At 43.4% G+C, this 17242-nt stretch overlaps 1 protein-coding gene across 1 annotated transcript in view; it reads left to right on the forward strand.

The window, feature by feature from the left end:
• The window catches only part of PTPRM (protein tyrosine phosphatase receptor type M), a 753002-nt gene that overhangs the window by 501717 nt on the left and 234043 nt on the right, over positions 1–17242 (forward strand). The window contains exon 14 of the mRNA XM_029226979.1: positions 15710–15842. Within this exon, the coding sequence (XP_029082812.1) occupies positions 15710–15842 (133 nt within the window). The remainder of the gene's footprint in view (positions 1–15709; positions 15843–17242) is intronic.

The following is a 17242-nucleotide window of genomic DNA, read 5'->3' on the forward strand; positions in this document are numbered from 1 at the left end:
TTTTTCAAATGCAGTATCCTATCAGTACAGAGGATTAGCAATTCACATGCCCCGTCTTGGGCCTTTCTTAGTAAAGAGGGAACAGGGTATCGGTGCTGTACATTTCAGAGGCCAACGTGGGCAGTTAACGTGAGGAGAATTTGGTTGGAATTTCAGCATCTTTTATAAGGGCTGCTTGAGGATTCTAAAATTTCCTTTTCATCGAGAAGAATATAAAGTGAGGGGAAGTTTTTATTCTTCCTGCAACAGCAGCTGAGTGCCTTTTAACGGGCTGTAGTGTCACTGGTAATTTATTGCCCTTTTTTGTTCTTTTATGTGTTGTATTTGTCATTTTGCTGTGGTAGTTTCATCTATAAAATGGTATAGTTACAAGACAATGGTGAGAGGATACAGGCCTGCCAGGGAAGAGTCTGTTCCTTTCTCCTTGTCATTTTTGGAAGGAAACACTGAGTCAAATGTCAAGCATTTAGTTTCAGAAGTAATATATTTTAAAAGATATATATTACCCTGAAATAGTGTTGTTTTCCATTTTTACTACACAAACTTTAGAATTTCTATGTAAAAATTTTCAGTGTAAGAGAGCAATTTAATTTTTCAGTATCCTTTTGTGTTTTCTCTTTCTATCAGCAGTGTGATAAAGGAAGATAAAACAACGTGTTTAACTGTCTTTTATTTGCTTAAGGCATAGAGCTTCCTGGCTTGAAAAGCATAAATTGATATTTTATATTTTAGGAAATCTACCTTATAATTTTGTTATTAATCTAGTGCATTGTGCATATCCAAAAGGAATGCTGAAGGTAAAGTTTTGAGCTTAAAATAAACTAAAATTTGGGTAAAAGGTGCAAAATACTGGGAAAAAGAATGCCTGCAGTTTTAAAAAATAGAGATTTTGCACAAAAGATTTTATGCCACTGAGTTAAATTATTCTTGCCTTTTCTGTAAGGAATATATAGTATCAATTTATAGTGAAATTATATTAATTCATACTTGATATCAGTTAACATGGAAAAGGCCTGGATTTTTTTAAAATATTTATTAAAGCTGAGTGACAATACCTGTTTTACTAGGTGTTTCTTTTTACCTCAATGGCTAGCATGGAACTAGACAACATTGTAGCCATTCACTGACTATTGTTGATAGATACCAATTGTGATACTTTGGTTTTCAGCATTTTACTTGCTTTAGAAAAACGTGACTACCATTTAGAACATAAGGCATCAACATGAATTCCAACAGCTTAATGTCTAAGAAACCAGTGAATTCCACTGAGAATTTGTAGGCAAAGGGCCATGTCTTACTGCTGTGCATTTTTGGTTGACTTTGAACTACTTTCTCCTATAAATAAGTATTTTTAGAATACTGTAAAATGCTTAGTATTTGTGAGAGGTTGTTGTTTTGTTTTGTTTTATAAATTTATTTATTTTCGGCTGCGTTGGGTCTTCATTGCTGCGCACGGGCTTTCTGTAGTTGTGGCGAGTGGGGGCTACTCTTTGTTGCGGTGCACGGGCTTCTCATTGCAGTGGCTTCTCTTGTTGCGGAGCACAGGCTCTAGGCACGCGGGCTTTGGTAGTTGTGGCTTTCAGGCTCAGTAGTTGTGGCTCATGGGCTCTAGAGTGCAGGCTCAGTAGCTGTGGCACACAGGCTTAGTTGCTCTGTGGCATGTGGGATCTTCCCGGACCAGGGCTTGAACCTGTGTCCCCTGCATTGGGAGGCGGATTCTTAACCACAGCGCCACCAGGGAAGTCCCTGTGAGAGGCTTTTAAAGTGTTTATGGGTGTGAGCCAGTGTACTGAGTCAGAATGGAAAAGAAGTCAGGACTTCCTCCAGCATCTTAACAGGGCAAGATGTTGAGGAAGCAAATCAAGAAAACTTCAAGGATAGATGTAGCGTAGACAAAACTCTTTTCTGGAGAAAGAATTCTTATTTTAAATACTCTACTGACCTTATATGAGAATCAAGGGAAAGGTCCAGGACCAAAACAGAAAGTTGAAAAAGCACAGTCCTTTCAACCCAGGTGCCTCATCTTATTTGCCCTTTTGACAATATCAGTGTCAAAACTTGTTCATCAGTGTCTCCAGAGGGCTGATGGGGAGGCCCAAAGTCTTTAAAAAGATTGACTTCTGAAGTTCTAGCATATTCAAATCCCCCCACACAGGCACACGCAGGCACATATGTACTGCTTGTAGAGTTGTCATTGTTTTCATGTGAGAGAATCTTGGGTTTGGCTTTGAATGTCTGATTCGTTCTCAGGCCATGGTTTTTCTAGCTTAGGGACCATATATTCTTAATCAAATAAACTGTCTCTCTCTCTCTGGAAAGGTTGCCCCAAGGGGAAGGGGGAAAGAGGGTCACTCTCCTTTGTGGAACTGTAGCCCTTGTCTAGCTGCCTTCCCATCTCATATGCTTATCAGACTGGAATCCAGGGCTTCCAGAAGGGAGTATCACTTTCCTTGGTGGTGAATCATTTAAAACATTATTTGCGTTAAAAATCAGTATATCACAGAGCAAAAGGCAACATTTACATGCTCCATTCAAAAAAATAGAGCTACAGACTTCAAAGAAATTTGAAGCCAGTGGTGGGCCACTCAGGATAAAGCCCAGATTCAAGCTTCTGCCTGTCTTCTCCCGCCTGCCTTATAGGGACAAATGATGGGAAAGTGCTAAGAGTCGCAGCTACCCTTGATCAGCTCAGAGGGAACAGTGAAAGCCCTCCAGTTTAGACTCCGGATCATCTTCAAAGCCACACTCCCTAGGGCCATTTTTAAACATGTCAGACAGGAATCTGGGCCTGGATTTAACAGGGCAGTTCTCAGGGAACCTCTGGGTCCCAGCGTACAATTCAGAAAGTATTTGCTTTAGATAAAAGGTAGTGAGCTCAGGTCCAGACTTCTTGGGCAAATCTCTTAAACTCCAGAACTCAGCTTCCATATCTGTAAAACGTGAGAATCTATTTCTTAACTTCACAGGGGGCGGTGGGAGAATTAATACAGTAACATGTGTAAAGGACTCTCACAAAGCTGGCTGCGGTCAAGGCAGAGGAGTTGGCAGTTGCGGGTAACTTCTTTTGTGGCTTTGTTGCTTGTTGTTGTCCTGATAGAGGATTGTTTATGGCTGTTAGGGCTTTCAAGCAAACAACGTAATCAATGCAGGCCACTGCCCCTCCCAAGCTTGAATGTTGACCCCGCCCTTCCTAGAGGTTCAAACATGAACTTCCCAGAAAATGAATGGATTTCTTGATGCTAGGTAGGGTGTTATCTACGCGAAGAGCACGTGGCTACTGGGGTCTCCAGGAGCACTGGAGCGTGAGAGCAATGTGATTATTTTATTATGTGTCAGGACCTGTGATGGATCTCCCACAGATGATATTTCCCACTTACCTGCCTTTGGGATATAAACAGCATCAGCAGGACCCAGCCTGTTCTCTTGCCACTGGCAACAATGGTGATGATGCTACTGATGGAAAAAAAAAAAAAAATCACTGCATTTTCAAAGACAGCTGCTTTATTTGAAGCAGTAATAACCCAAAGCAGTGCCTAACCTAGTGTGCACTTCCCTGTAGCCCAGCGCATGGAATAAAACGCCAGGCTTTCTTTTGTGGTCCTGGCCATTTGGGGGTTCGTTCATTCCTTCCTCACTGTCGTTGGTTTAGATGTGGACACCTCTCTTTGTGTTTGTCCCTCAATTACACCGGTTCTCAAGGGAGCACGAGACGATGTGCTTTAATAGAACTCTGTTGAGAGGGATGATAGATTATCTCATTGAGGACCTTTTTCAGACACTGGATATGAAGTTGGAAAAATATAGAGTGGTTTGTAAGGGAAGGAGAAGCAACATAAGTTTTCTTCAACATGTTGTTTTCATTCAGAAGAGTGAATAACTATCTCTGAGAAACAGTCTTTGAAAATCAGCCTGGCACCTGCCCGGGAATTAATAAATGGCATGTGTTCGGCACATCTATGAGAATCTCTGATGAGTTTTCCCATCTCCTCCAGTAAATATCCAAGCAATACATCACTCTAGCCATGTAATTGATGCTCAGTTTAATCTGTATAATGTACTTATTGGTATTGCTAATGATGCAGTTATTAATTATGGTTTATTATTAATTACAACAGCTTACTCAAATTAGAGTTCTTGGTCAAAACACATTATCAGCATACCAGTTTTTTTCTGGGATTTTTGCCTAGGTGCTGTCCTTGCAGTCGTTTAATTTTGTTCTTTTTTACTCAAGATTATATCTAACTTCACAGTAAACGTGACAAAAAAAAAAACATTGTGGGGTATTACCAATTTGGTGGGTACTTCGTGTATGTCTTTGAATAATCTCTTTAGACATTGGCATATATTTATATATAAATACGCGTGTGCACACACACACACACCCCCCACACCAGAGTGATTTACATGTGTCTTTTAGCCAGTTTAAAGGCTTAATAAAGGGAATTTTCAGATTTCTACCTTATTTCTTCTCTGAGTAACAAGGAAGTTAGAAAATGCTTCTAAAGTAAGGTCATAGGAATGATATAACCATTTTATTAAATAAAATTACTCATAATAATTGTAATCATATTAGCATTATCTTACAAGTTTCTCCTTTTTTTTTTTTTTTGCTTTCTAAAAAGTCCCAGACCATTGTAATTATTCTCCAGCAGAAATTTTGACTCGTTTAAAGACTTCTAAAACAAATTCGACATATGATCATGAAGGATGGTCTACAGCTACCTAATCATTACAAGTATTGAGTTCATAACACTTTATTCTTGACAGATACTCATTTCCTGTCTCTCTGATATGTACCCAGTTAACTTTCTCATCATTGATGGATATATATCTCACTGTTTTGGTGCTGGAACTATAATATTTTGCCACTAGTATTTATTTCCATGCTCGCTCTTCCTAGTAATCCCATTTTATCATTGATGAAAGTTTGGTCAGTAAATTTACTGGCAAAGACTTTTATCTGTCATCAACATACTGAGGAAAGCCTTCTGTGCCCTGGCTAATCTCCGGCATGGTCCCTGGAGCCAAGGCTCAGATGGTCCTTCTTTCTCAGCATGTTGTCTTGATGGCCATGGAAGGTCATCAGAAGGCAGCCGCAGACCCCACTCGTCTTAGTAACCCCCCGCTAAATGCCAGGGATCGGTGGAGGAAAGACCACAAAATCGGACTTGTCTTTACACTTCTACTTTTTCCTCTTTTTTCTTTCCTTTTATACCCATCACCCTATGTCTGAGAACTTTAATGCAAATGGAAAAAGAATAGGTCGGCTGTGAAGAGAGTACAGATGAGAAAGACAGAAAAATTAAAGTGAGACTTATTGGGAGAGAGCTTTGATTCAGCGTGAACTGCGGGCACATAATAAGATGCTGGGCCGGGTCATGTGAGGGCCGAAAAGTAAAACCAGCTTTGTCCCAAGGAACGCATATTAGCATGTAATATAAAGGACTTACCAAAATAACTGAACTCAAGGTTGAAAATAGTCAAGAGGGGTGAAAAGAAGGTGCTATAGCAGTTCAGTAGGAGAGAGAATACTTCCTTCAAAGGCACAGGAACAGTGCTGGGCTAGGTGGCCTTTGAAGGACGGGTAGGATTGAACCTATGAAATGTGAGTAGGGATGGGTCCATGGAGAAGGAGTGGCAAGACCAAAGGGGAGATGTTGCATGTGGGGGGCTGGGAGAGACTGAGCATCTCCGTTTGGTTGGAACCCAGGTAGATGCAGGAAGGTAGAGAGAGAAGAGGCATGAAGTTAAGAAAGGGGCTGGGAGCTGGTTCATAGGAGGCCTGGCTGCCTTTTGTAATAAGCATTAGGAGGCTTTTGGGTTTTTTGTTTTGCTTTTTAAATGAAAGAATGGCATGATTAGGGCTCTTCTTTAGGAAGATCAGTATGGCTGGAGTGTCTAAGCGGCTGGCTGGGATGTCTCCTTAGGAGTCAATAGCAAAATCCAGAAGAGAAATGAACCAGGTCCATGGCAGTGGGAAAGGAGATGAAGAAAGTATAGCGTTTTTTGAATTTTTAGACATTGGGCAGGGAGGTAAACTGACCTAATGTCAGGTGACTGTTCTTCAACCTGAAGGTAGAGTAAATAAATCTCCTTTGTAATATATTTCTTTTTTATGTGCTGAGGGTCAAAATTTCCTTTCTGGACAACCAAATTCATTTCCTTGCTCGGAATTTTATTAAGTACATGCTACGTTCTAGGCACCCCAAGGATACAGAGAGGAAAAAGGGGCAGCTTTTCTCTGCAGGAACATGGACTCCTGCCTTTGTTTAAGCCTATACATTCAAAAACATTCTACTCACGTACACAGATGGCACATGGTCAACGTTCTCTTTTAAAACTCCCCCTCTGGGGCTTCCCTGGTGGCGCAGTGGTTAAAAGTCCACCTGCCAATGCAGGGGACACGGATTCAAGCCCTGGTCCGGGAGGATCCCACGTGCCGCGGAGCAGCTAAGCCCGTGCGTGTACCACAACTACTGAGCCCGCGAGCCACAACTACTGAAGCCCACGTGCCTAGAGCCCGTGCTCTGCAACAAGAGAAGCACTGCAATGAGAAGCCCGTGCACCGCAACAAAGAGTAGCCCCCGCTCGATGCAATCAGAGAAAAACCCGCGCGCAGCAACGAAGACCCAACGCAGCCAAAAATAAAAATAAATAAATTTACTTAAAAAAAGAAAAAAAACTTCTGTGTTTTAAGACTTTCATTCAGGAAAGACTTATCAGGTGACCACTAGGTTACAGACATCGGGTTAACGCTTACAAGTCACAAGTGGGTGAGAAATAGTACTTCCTCTTGGGAAGCTCCAGACCAGCCGTGGCACCTGCTGGTCCGTCCTTGGTTAGATAAGTGCCCTTTGCCTTTTATCACAGTCCTTCTTTTCTACCCTGCCAATCATGTGTGTTTCTTTTCTTTGATTCCCTTTCAGCCTTGACCAGCACACTGTGTGCTGGAAGGATCGCAGGCATGTCACTCCTCTGGTCCGGTTCATAACCACAGTGATCCGGCCTCTCTTGTCTGGACTTAGGCCTGGGGCATCCTTACCCCTCATCTATTTGTCTTATTTTTCTTGCAGGATTTTAACTTCCTTATGGCTTTGTTCTGCACTTTGATTTATCTTCACCTTTTGTTAGGCTCTCCTCTTTACAACTGGTCATGATGTTTTAAACTGGAGTCTTGTCCTCCAGAATGTCAGCCGTAACCACCCGAGTGATTACTGTGTTCCTGGGGGAAGTGGAGATGCAGTGAATCCCGTGGGCTTCAGGGTCACACCGGGATCCCGAGTGTAGCGCCCACCCCCCCATCCCCACTCTCATGTCCCTTCTCACTGGCTTGAGACAAGCCCCTCTTCCTGACTGCTTCTGCTGCCTCGGTTTCCCCATTTGTAAAATGGCATTAATTATACCTCATGGTGTGATGTTAAATAAAGGTTACGTAAGATACCTGGCACACAAAGTAGGTCTTCACGAAGATCAGCCTTCTTCCTTTCCATCTAATTTAGTAGCACCTGGGCAGTTGATCAGCGTACTTTAAATTCCTTTACGATTAAGAACACTTTCCAATCCCTACTAACTATGGGTGATCATATAACCAGGGTTTGATTCCACCAGGTTTGCCTTTTCATTGTGTCAAAGGATCTTTTAAAATAGTGCAATGAAGGACATTGGCTAAATGATAAAGTAAGATATTAATATATTAGGAGGTATTTTATAAACAACCACCCAATTAAGTATTTTTCCCATTTTGCCATAGTCTGTGAAAACCTTCCTCAAAGATATTTAGGACCAATGGTTCTCTGGTTGGATTTTTCCTCATGTCGTGTAGAGCATTACCTAGGGCGGAACATACAGATTCCTGGGTCCGAACCTCAGACCTTCCATCCGGAGTCCCTGGGGAGCCCAGCCATCTGCATATTCAAAAGCTCTTGGAATGATTCTTGAAGTCTCTGTAATTAGAGAACTTCTGTTCTAAAATATATTGAACAGAATGATACAACTAATGTAAGCCTTATTTCTCTTTTTTGCGGTACACAGGCCTCTCACTATTGTGGCCTCTCCCGTCGCGGAGCACGGGCTCCGGACGCACAGGCTCAGCAGCCATGGCTCACGGGCCCAGCCGCTCCGCGGCATGTGGGATCTTCCCGGACCGGGGCACGAACCCGCGTCCCCTGCATCGGCAGGCGGACTCTCAACCACTGCACCACCAGGGAAGCCCAAGCCTTCTTTCTTAAATAACTACATTGTTTGAGGAAAATTATATGCTTAGTAAATGAGAGTCAGGGGATGATGTGACCCCACTTTCTGCTGAGACCCCAGGAATCCTCAGTACGTCTCTAAGGGTCCCTTTTTATGTGTGTGGCTCATTGGCCTGTAAAAAGACATGTCACACCTCTGCAGGCAGTTTGCTATACCCTGTACACTTTTTGAACCTCAGAAATACGGATTTTTCTAGCAAGCACATAGAATTTATTAGGTACACTTACTTTTTGATAAGAGAGTGAATGACCAATTTCAAGCAGCAGAAAAAGCTGCAAGGGTCTTTTGCAAACAGTTACTGCTTTGTGCAGGATGCTGTATGATCCTTTCTCCCACATAAATGATTTTTGAGAGCTAAACATAAGCATGACCCAAGACACAAAGTATGGAAAAAATGTCAGGGACAGTTGATTTTTATTTTAACGCCTTCAAAGTTTAGTTTTAAACAAACTGTTGGAAATGTCCACTCTTAACCGATAACATCCTCAAAATCACCCACTCACATTTCCTTTACTGATTATTCAGTTCATATGAAAGGTGAACACAGTTGATGCCTTCTTATTGACAAGCTGTTCGCTCATTTTATTACTTGATGGTGATTTGAGAAATGCAGATGGAAAAAACAAAGCCATTTCATCAGACCAGTAACGGCACTAATAATTCCCTGGAAACTTCCAGAAAATAAGTTATAAGGGTTTGATCATCTTACCCACAGGCTGTAGGCCCCATCAATAAATGAGAGCAGTAACTGTCATGAAATTAGAATAAAAATTAAAAAGTAGATTAATTTTTTAGAGATGGTATATATCAAACAATCTAGCATCTCAGTTTTATATGAAAAATTATGTTTCTGATTATTAGTTGTACGTCATACATGCCCTGCATGCCCTACGGTGGAAATGAGGTACAAAGGAAGAATGATAAATTCAAAAGCATAATCAGGTTACAAATAATACATAAAGTGTGAACGGAGATTATTCCGGGGGTACTGACTGACTTTGCATTCCCAGAAGGAGAAACAATGATGTACAATTTAAATGAAAAATCTTGGAGATGTTTCGTGATTATATGTAATGTTAAGGTACAGCTGGAAAAAGCAAACATAGATAGCAAGGAATTCTAATTTTTCTGAGCAGCAAGACATGAAAGAACTGACAATAATCTTTAAAACCAGGGTGTTGCTATTTTTAAGAAAAAGAAAAGACCTCTGCAAAAGGTGAAAAATAACTATGAAAATTTCTTGAAATAGATTCTCTATTCCATGAAGTCATAAAAATGCTAGTCCAGACTGGCTGAGGCTTCCCCGATGGATACTTTAGAATATCTTTGGGGACCAGTGCTCTTTGAAACACACTCGGAGAAACAGTATTCTTACATGTTTCCACAGCTTCCATTTTGTTTTTTCTCATAAGGTTTCTCAACCTCCTGTTTCTCCTTTCAGCAGCTTCCCACGGTTGCTGTCCCCCGACTCTTTTCTCTCTTTCCCCCCTCAAATACCAGAAGTGGAATTTTGGTATTTGATTTTGCATGTTGTGAGAATGAAGTATTTTGTTGTTTGAATTCAGTGCAAACGTTGAACCCAAACACCAGATCCACCATCAGGAAGCGGGCCAGGTATTTCCATGAGTGGCACCGACATCCGCCCAGTGCCTGGCGCTCTTAGACCGGAGGGCACCATGTGCGGCCAGTGGGGTGCCCGCCGTGAACTCCTGCATCCTTGCAGTTCCCATCACCCGCTTGGACCAGACATTGGAGGCCCCTGGCCTGGGTGAGGCAGTAGCCTTCATTGCTCTCCAAAGGGAAAGCCCTTCTTTCCTCCAGTTGGGTTTTGAAGCTCACCCGTGGCACCTCTCGTGGCCTCTTGCAGCGGGCATGGAAGGCTGAGGTGTCACTCGTCTTGCTCATCTCGAGTCCCCTGCAGAGCCTCTTTACAGGACCTGGAGCATAAAAGGAGCTGTTTATTTGAAGACTGTGAAAACCAAGATCGGCCGCATCACAGGGATGGGCATAGGATGGCTCGGGCAAGGGGTCCATCCTGTGTCCATCCCAGGGATGTCACTATCGGTGTCCATCCCATCTGCTCACTGGGATGGAACTCGGAGAAGAGCCCCTCTATGCCTTTTCTCCTCCTCCCCCCATTCCTCATCTAGTTGTGAGCAGGGAGGAGGGGCCCCAGCTCTGTGTTCCTGGATAAACCTGCAACCCCACCGAACCCGCACATGTCCGTCACCATCTGCCTTGAGATCATCCAGATTCATCTCACGAGGCCCTTTTTCTCAAGGAGCCTGGGTGTCCACCTCCCCCTTCTTCCCCTAGACCTTCGCCCCCTTATCTCTCTGTACGACTCTCTCCAGGTCCATCCCTTCCGGCCCCTTCAAGGTCACTGCTCCAGCAGCCATCTCCTTTCCCTCCTGCGTCATCAACTTTTCCCTCTCTCAGGGACCGTGCGCATCACCATTCAGAATGCCCTAATTTCTCGCGTCTTAAGGAAGAGAGCTTCCCTGGATCCCCACACTCCTCCCTGGCTCCGTGGCGATGCTCCCTCTCTGCCTGTATCACACTGACTTCTTGCCTCTCCTCACCGATTTCCCTCCTCCCCCCTCCCTCAATCTGCCATTCCTTTTGGTCTCCATTACTGGTCCCTCCTCGTGATGCACCCTCTCTCTTCACCTCCCAGGTGCCCTCCTGAGTCTCATGGCTTTAAAGACCATCGTTTTGCTGGCAACGCCCCAAATGTTCACCCCAAGTCTAGACCTCTCCCCTTTCTGCCCCACAGCCTACTTGAGATCCCTTTGGGTGTCTAGTATCTCAAAACTAACTTGTCCAAAACCAAATTCCTGATTTCCCCACCTACCCTTCCATACCTGCCCCTCCAAGTCCTCTGCATCCCAGGACATGGTAACCCCATCTTTCCAGTCACTCCTCCCAGAAACCTGGATGTTGTATCAACACACCCTCCATCCAGTTCATGGACGAATACTGATGGCTGGACCGTCAAAATAGATCTCAAGTGTGACCATGTCTCACAACCTCCACTGCCGTCTTATTCCAGACCATCCTAATCTCTTGTGTGGATTATCGCAATAGCCTCGTAACTGACATATCTGTTTTCACTGTTGACCCCCGACGGTCTGTTCTAAACACTGCCACCAGTGATCCTGGTGATCCTACGTGATCCTGTTGAAAGCTAAGCCAGATCACATCCCTCCTCCACTCCGAATACCCCCGTGGCTCCCATCTCGTGCAGAGGAAAAGCAAAGTCCTTCCAGGATCTCTTGAGGTGCCCCCAAGTCTGTCCTTGTGCCCCCCACTTTCCCCGGCATATCCAGTCCAGTCACACCTCAGTGTTTCACAGTCTCGTCTTGTAGCTTTAAACTTTTTCTTTCCACTGTCCTCCCTGGGTGTCAGCATACCTCACACCCCTTCCTCTTTCTGGTCTCTGCTCACATGTTATTTCTTAGTAATTCTTCTCTGATACCCCATCTTGGAGCTCAGCGGCAACCGCCCTGCCCTGCCATCCCCACCCAACACGGGTTTCTCTGTAGCACGAGCACCAATTGACAACCTGCACAGTATCGTTTACCTCTGGGTTTGCGTCCCACAGGAATCTAATTTCCACAAGGAGAGAGGCTTTTGTTTTACCCACGTGCTCACTGCTGTGTTTCTAGAACAGCACACGGCACATCGTTGGATGTGCAATAAACTCTTGATGTATAAATGGAGAATATTACTGATTTCCCCCACAGTCAAGGGCAGCCAGCCCTAGTCACCATCGTGCAGAGGTTCTGGGTAGCCACGCCCCCCCTCCCTTACCTCTAGAAAGGCTTTCCGTTTGCTCAGGAGAGGAAGACCTTGCCCTGGGGGCTCAGCCACTCCAGGCAGCGGTGATGCCTCCGTGTCCTTCTGGGCTGGTGTCCGTGGGTCTTCGGGGGAAATTTATGCAGCCTGTTCAGTGGTCAGAACTGGGCCCAGACCCTCGAGCCAGTGGCTGAGTACATCCAGTTCTCAGCCTGAGAGCTGCTGTTACTGAATTTAACGTCCAACACTGGGCCAAGACGGACTGTTTCCTGCCAAGTTGAAAACCAGCCAAACACTGCATTGGCTAATCGCTCCCTTTCTTTTGAGAGTTTTCACGTTAGACATTATATCTGAAACCTTAAATAATGCAGGCCCACTGGAATACCATCCTTTTTTAAAAAAAAACTTTTTTTGGTCATCGAAACAAAACAACACAACCGGAGCTGTCACTGGGAGTCAGCAGCGTGGGCATCTGCGGAGATGATGTTCATTCTCCTTCCCCCTGAACATTTAGCTTATTTATCATTTTAATGAATACGTCCAAGCCTAGATAATGCCCACTGTGAAATGCATACATTTGAATTTATTCTCTTTAAAAGGAGCTACATGTGCAGTAACCTCTAAGCAGGATGCACAGTAGAAGAGAATAAAAACACCTTTCCATGAAGAATTAGAATTTATACCAAGAAAAAAAGAATAAAAGTTTATACCGTTAGAAACCTGGCAAGAAAATAAAACGGAAGGGGAAATATTATAACAACTCTCTTGCCAAGCAGTTTGTAAATTACACTCTTACGGGCATAGATTTGGGTAAAGGGGGAAAAAAAACAAGCTATCAGTTGCAACCACATTCTGTCACAAATTATCCTCTGTCTGAGGCTGACTGACAGCTCACAAGCACATGTCTCCAAAGCAAGAAACGGGGAGAGAAGAGCATCCTGTGGGGGAAGGACGGAAGGATGTCCATCTCAGGCCGGGATGGAGGGCAGAGCTCACGGAGAAGGCAGGGATGGTGTGTCCCTGAGGGAACCTGCAGTGAATGACACACCTTAGCGAGATTTTCCCGGGGTCGTGACTCATTTCAGCCCAACTTGTGTTTCCCCAGAGTAGTCCTAAACCCAGACACCTGAACGAGCCCCTTCACCCAGGCCCCACCACGGTGAGCTGGTGGCCGTACCTTTCAGGCAAAGGGAGGGTCGCGCACAGACCTGCAGGGCAGCCCTCCTCACGTTTTATCAGTTGCTCCCCCATTTTGCATGATTGCTGCCATGGTTACCTTGCACCTGTGTCCCACAGAGACTGAACATTTCATTTTCTTGACCTGCAACGTGAAATGAGTTAAAAGCAGGTGCTAAAGAATGATGATCCTGACCTTCGCTGGCTGCATGGCGATGTGCTTCCTGCAGGGAATGAGGAGGGGCCGCAGGGCTGATCTCTTTCCCTGACCCAAGGATAGGTAGGGTCACTCCTCACTTCTCACAGAGCTTAGGAAAAAGGCTAAAGCACAATGTAACTAGTCGTTTAGGTAACAGAAGCAAACATGTGACCATTAACAGGACGCTCTTCTCTTATGGAGTGTTTACAATGTATGAGTTGAATCCTTGTAATTTTTTAAATTTAAATTTTTAAGCCGAATCCAGTTTTTCTAAATAATTTCTTCCCTGAGTGTTGTATTTACTGGAATAACTTAGTTACAAAAAACTTAGAGAATCATTTATTTAGAAAACATATCTGGAGAACTTGCATTCTATCCCTAGTGAGGTAAATGGAATGGTCCCCAATGTGCCAGCATTTGGAAGAATAAAACCAATTAGATTTTATTTTTTTAAGTTAAGTTTTCAAACTGGATAAAAAAAAAATCAGAATTGAAAACCATTGGACTTTTTGTCAGTTTTGTGAATTTGAAATATGTTATTTTTACATGAATGGCTTTTTTCACCTTTTATTCATCTTTTAAAACATGCACAATGAATCTTTAGATTTTTCTTAGCAGTTTATTCAAAGTAACAGTATCCTCCAAATCTACCACTTGGCTGTATGTTCCAGTGGCCTGTTGTAGTGGTATACTTCAGATGTTATTATAATAAAAAACAGTAAATATTTTCAGGGTTCATTTGGACAACTGTTTGAGGGATATTCTTTCAAACAAAATAACAGAACATCCTCCTGAAGTGGTCAGAAATAAAAATGGCCCGTAAAGAGTCATTATATCCGGCAGGGTTTGTATTTAATAAGGTGTGATTTTTCACATCACCACTGCTCTCCTTGCAACCGTTGCTTTGATTGGAAAGTACACGTGGGGTGGAAACTCGGGTGATCGTGGCCCTCCGTCTCCTGCCTTGTGTTTCTCCCCGATCTTGACCAGCTCCGTCTGTCTGACGGCCACGGCCATGTTCAGGGTGCAGAGTCTCATATAAAATCTTAATATGAATAACTTTTGAAAGAAACATTTGTATGTTCCAGTGGAAACAGATGGAAAGTTACAGCTTGACACCCTGCTTCTCTGCGCTGACTCATCTTAGACCAAGCCCGGCCTGGAGTGCACAGGAGACAGTGATGGTTAAGTTTTTCAAGAATCAGATGAAGCATGAATGCAAAACCCAGTGGAAGAGTAGAAAGGGCTGGTACCATAGCCAGTGTTGATTTCATTTTTACCAACAAAAGCAAGAAGAAAATTCTAACATGAGAAATTTGGGCATAAAATTCCTACTTTCCCAATGACCTGTCTCCCTAGGGAGGGGACGTGATGGCTCAGATGCCAAGGACTGTCGTGCTCTGATTAAAAAGGGAGAAGCCCTTCGAAAGTGGATTCTGTTTAGTGAATTGAACATTTCAGTCCTAATATTTTTCATCCTGAACTCATTTAGCAGAGGAAATGGATATTTCATCAGACACAGACTTGACATTCCATCACATTATACTGTAAACAGGACAGATAGTGTTTTGAAACTGGGAAAGCAGGAGAGCTAAGACAGTGGCCACTGGAAGGCCCTGGTTATCTCATTTAAACAGATACGAAATGTGGGTGCCAGTAGTGTGATCATCGTCCGCTTCCCACTTTGTGAATAAATTGCTTAGAAGGAGTCTTTTGCCTACCAGATGTGACCTAGATTTAGATTTTCAAAGGCAAGGGGGAGAAAACTCTCTATTGTGTTAAAAAAAAAACAATTGCTGGTAAAATGCACAGTAAGTGAGCTTATCTCTCTTCTCCAGGTGTTTGGGCTAATATTGTTATGGAATTACTGCTTCATTTATGAAAAATAATTGGGGGAAATGTTCCAGCAAATCAACTTTGGATAAAGGCTGAGGATGTCTATTGTGTTGGTAGCAAGTTTCTAAAAGGCAGAAAGATCAGGGAGCCCAGAGAGATAATAAAAATATTTTAAAAACTGTGTTTGAGAAGAGTCTCTTATAAAAGGGTCAGGCGTGGGTGTGCTTTCCAACTTGTGTTGGGGTTTAGTGAAATAGGGAAGAACAATGCGAACAATTACATTCCTTTCAGCGCCTGTGAAAGCCGTTGAAAAAAAATCAAAGCTCGTGTGCCTGCTAACTCTGATAAGTCTTATGACTCTGTTAAATGCAGCAAAGTTTTAAAAAGCTAACATTTTTATTCTCCCTTACCCACCGTGTCTTCTTTCTCGTTTCCTCTCCCCTTCAGGAGCTGCCACTCCAAAACCAGTCCCAGAACCCGAGAAACAAACAGACCACACAGTCAAGATCGCAGGAGTCATCGCTGGCATCTTGCTGTTCGTGATTATATTTCTTGGAGTCGTGTTGGTCATGAAGAAAAGGTGAGCTCCCGGCCGTTGCCACCCATATGCTTCTTGGCCCGCTGTTTGCCAAGAGGCTTCTTGTGTGTGAAAATACTCAGTTACTCATTTGGCTTTGATGACCGAGATACATCTGTGGCTCTGGTTGTTCCTATTTTGCATCATAAAGCATTCAAGGTTATGGGACAAAATTTAGGGTACATGGCTATGATTTTGGGTAAATTTGCAGTTTCTCATGCCGGGTCAACATAAGGATCATGTGTCTTCCCAGAAGTTGGTGCATAAAACTTGGCAGAATGAGTAAAATCATTTATTCACCAGGAAATGTTTAGTATTTACTAGCAACAGACTAGGTCTTGAGAATATGAGAAAAAAGACTTTTCCTTCTCATTATATTGAAGATTATGGCGATGACAGAATTTACTGGGCCCATATTATGTGCGGGCACCATGTTAATATCCCATGAGAAAGGGACTCTCAGAAAGCAGCTGGACAGCAACGCAGGGCATGGACACATAAGAACAAGAATGGTAGCGTGTTGGATGTTATAAGGTTGCCCTGTTTGGCCAGGGGTGATCAGAGGAGGAGAAAAACAGATATGGCTATAATAAGCAATCTTCACCTCTAATACGTGAAAAATAGGCAGTGTGGAAATGAGTGAAAACTTGCTTAATAATGTTCAGTTTATATAGAAATGATCAACATAAAATATAGACAGCAAGAAGTGAAAAGACAGATTGTCCCTTTTTTATGTAGTTTAAAAACAATTATAAACAACAGGGTCCTATGTGTAGCGCAGGGAACTGTATTCAATATTCTGTGATAAACCATAATGGAAAAGAACATGAGAAAGAATATGTATATACATGCATAATCGAATCACTGCGCTGTACACCTGAAACTAACACAGCATTGTACATCAACTAGACTTCAAGTTAAAGAAAAGATTTTTAAAAATGATGGAGTGTGAGTAAGGTTACGGAGGATAGGAGGTGAGGACGGAGGGGTCGGCAAAACCAGGTCTTGGAGGTCTTGTCTGGTCACCTAAGGAGCTGGACCTGGTCGTAAAATCCACTGGTGGCATTTAAGCAGGTAGTAATGTGACGTGCTTTTGCTCTCAGAAAGATCACTCTGATGTTAGGGTTGAGGCCGGCAAGGAGAGAAGAAGGCTGGGGTTAGGAAGACCAGCAACTTCAGAAACATAAGGAGCTACGTTGTAGTAGCCGTTTGCAGGCCGATGTGAGGGAGATGGCGCAAAATAGAAAGAACCTCCTTGCTGCCGTGGCAGTTGGTGGGGGTATCGCCACTCCCCAGATGTGGAATGTGTAGGAGGTGGGACATGTGGGGCGTGAAGACGGGGAGCTCAGCTCTGCACTTTTTAAGTTCACTCTTCCTGTAACGTGGAGTAGACATGACCACTG

Source organism: Monodon monoceros, unplaced genomic scaffold (assembly GCF_005190385.1).
Source record: "Monodon monoceros isolate NGI ecotype Baffin Bay Population unplaced genomic scaffold, NGI_Narwhal_1 Super_Scaffold_1, whole genome shotgun sequence".
NCBI lineage: Eukaryota > Metazoa > Chordata > Mammalia > Artiodactyla > Monodontidae > Monodon > Monodon monoceros.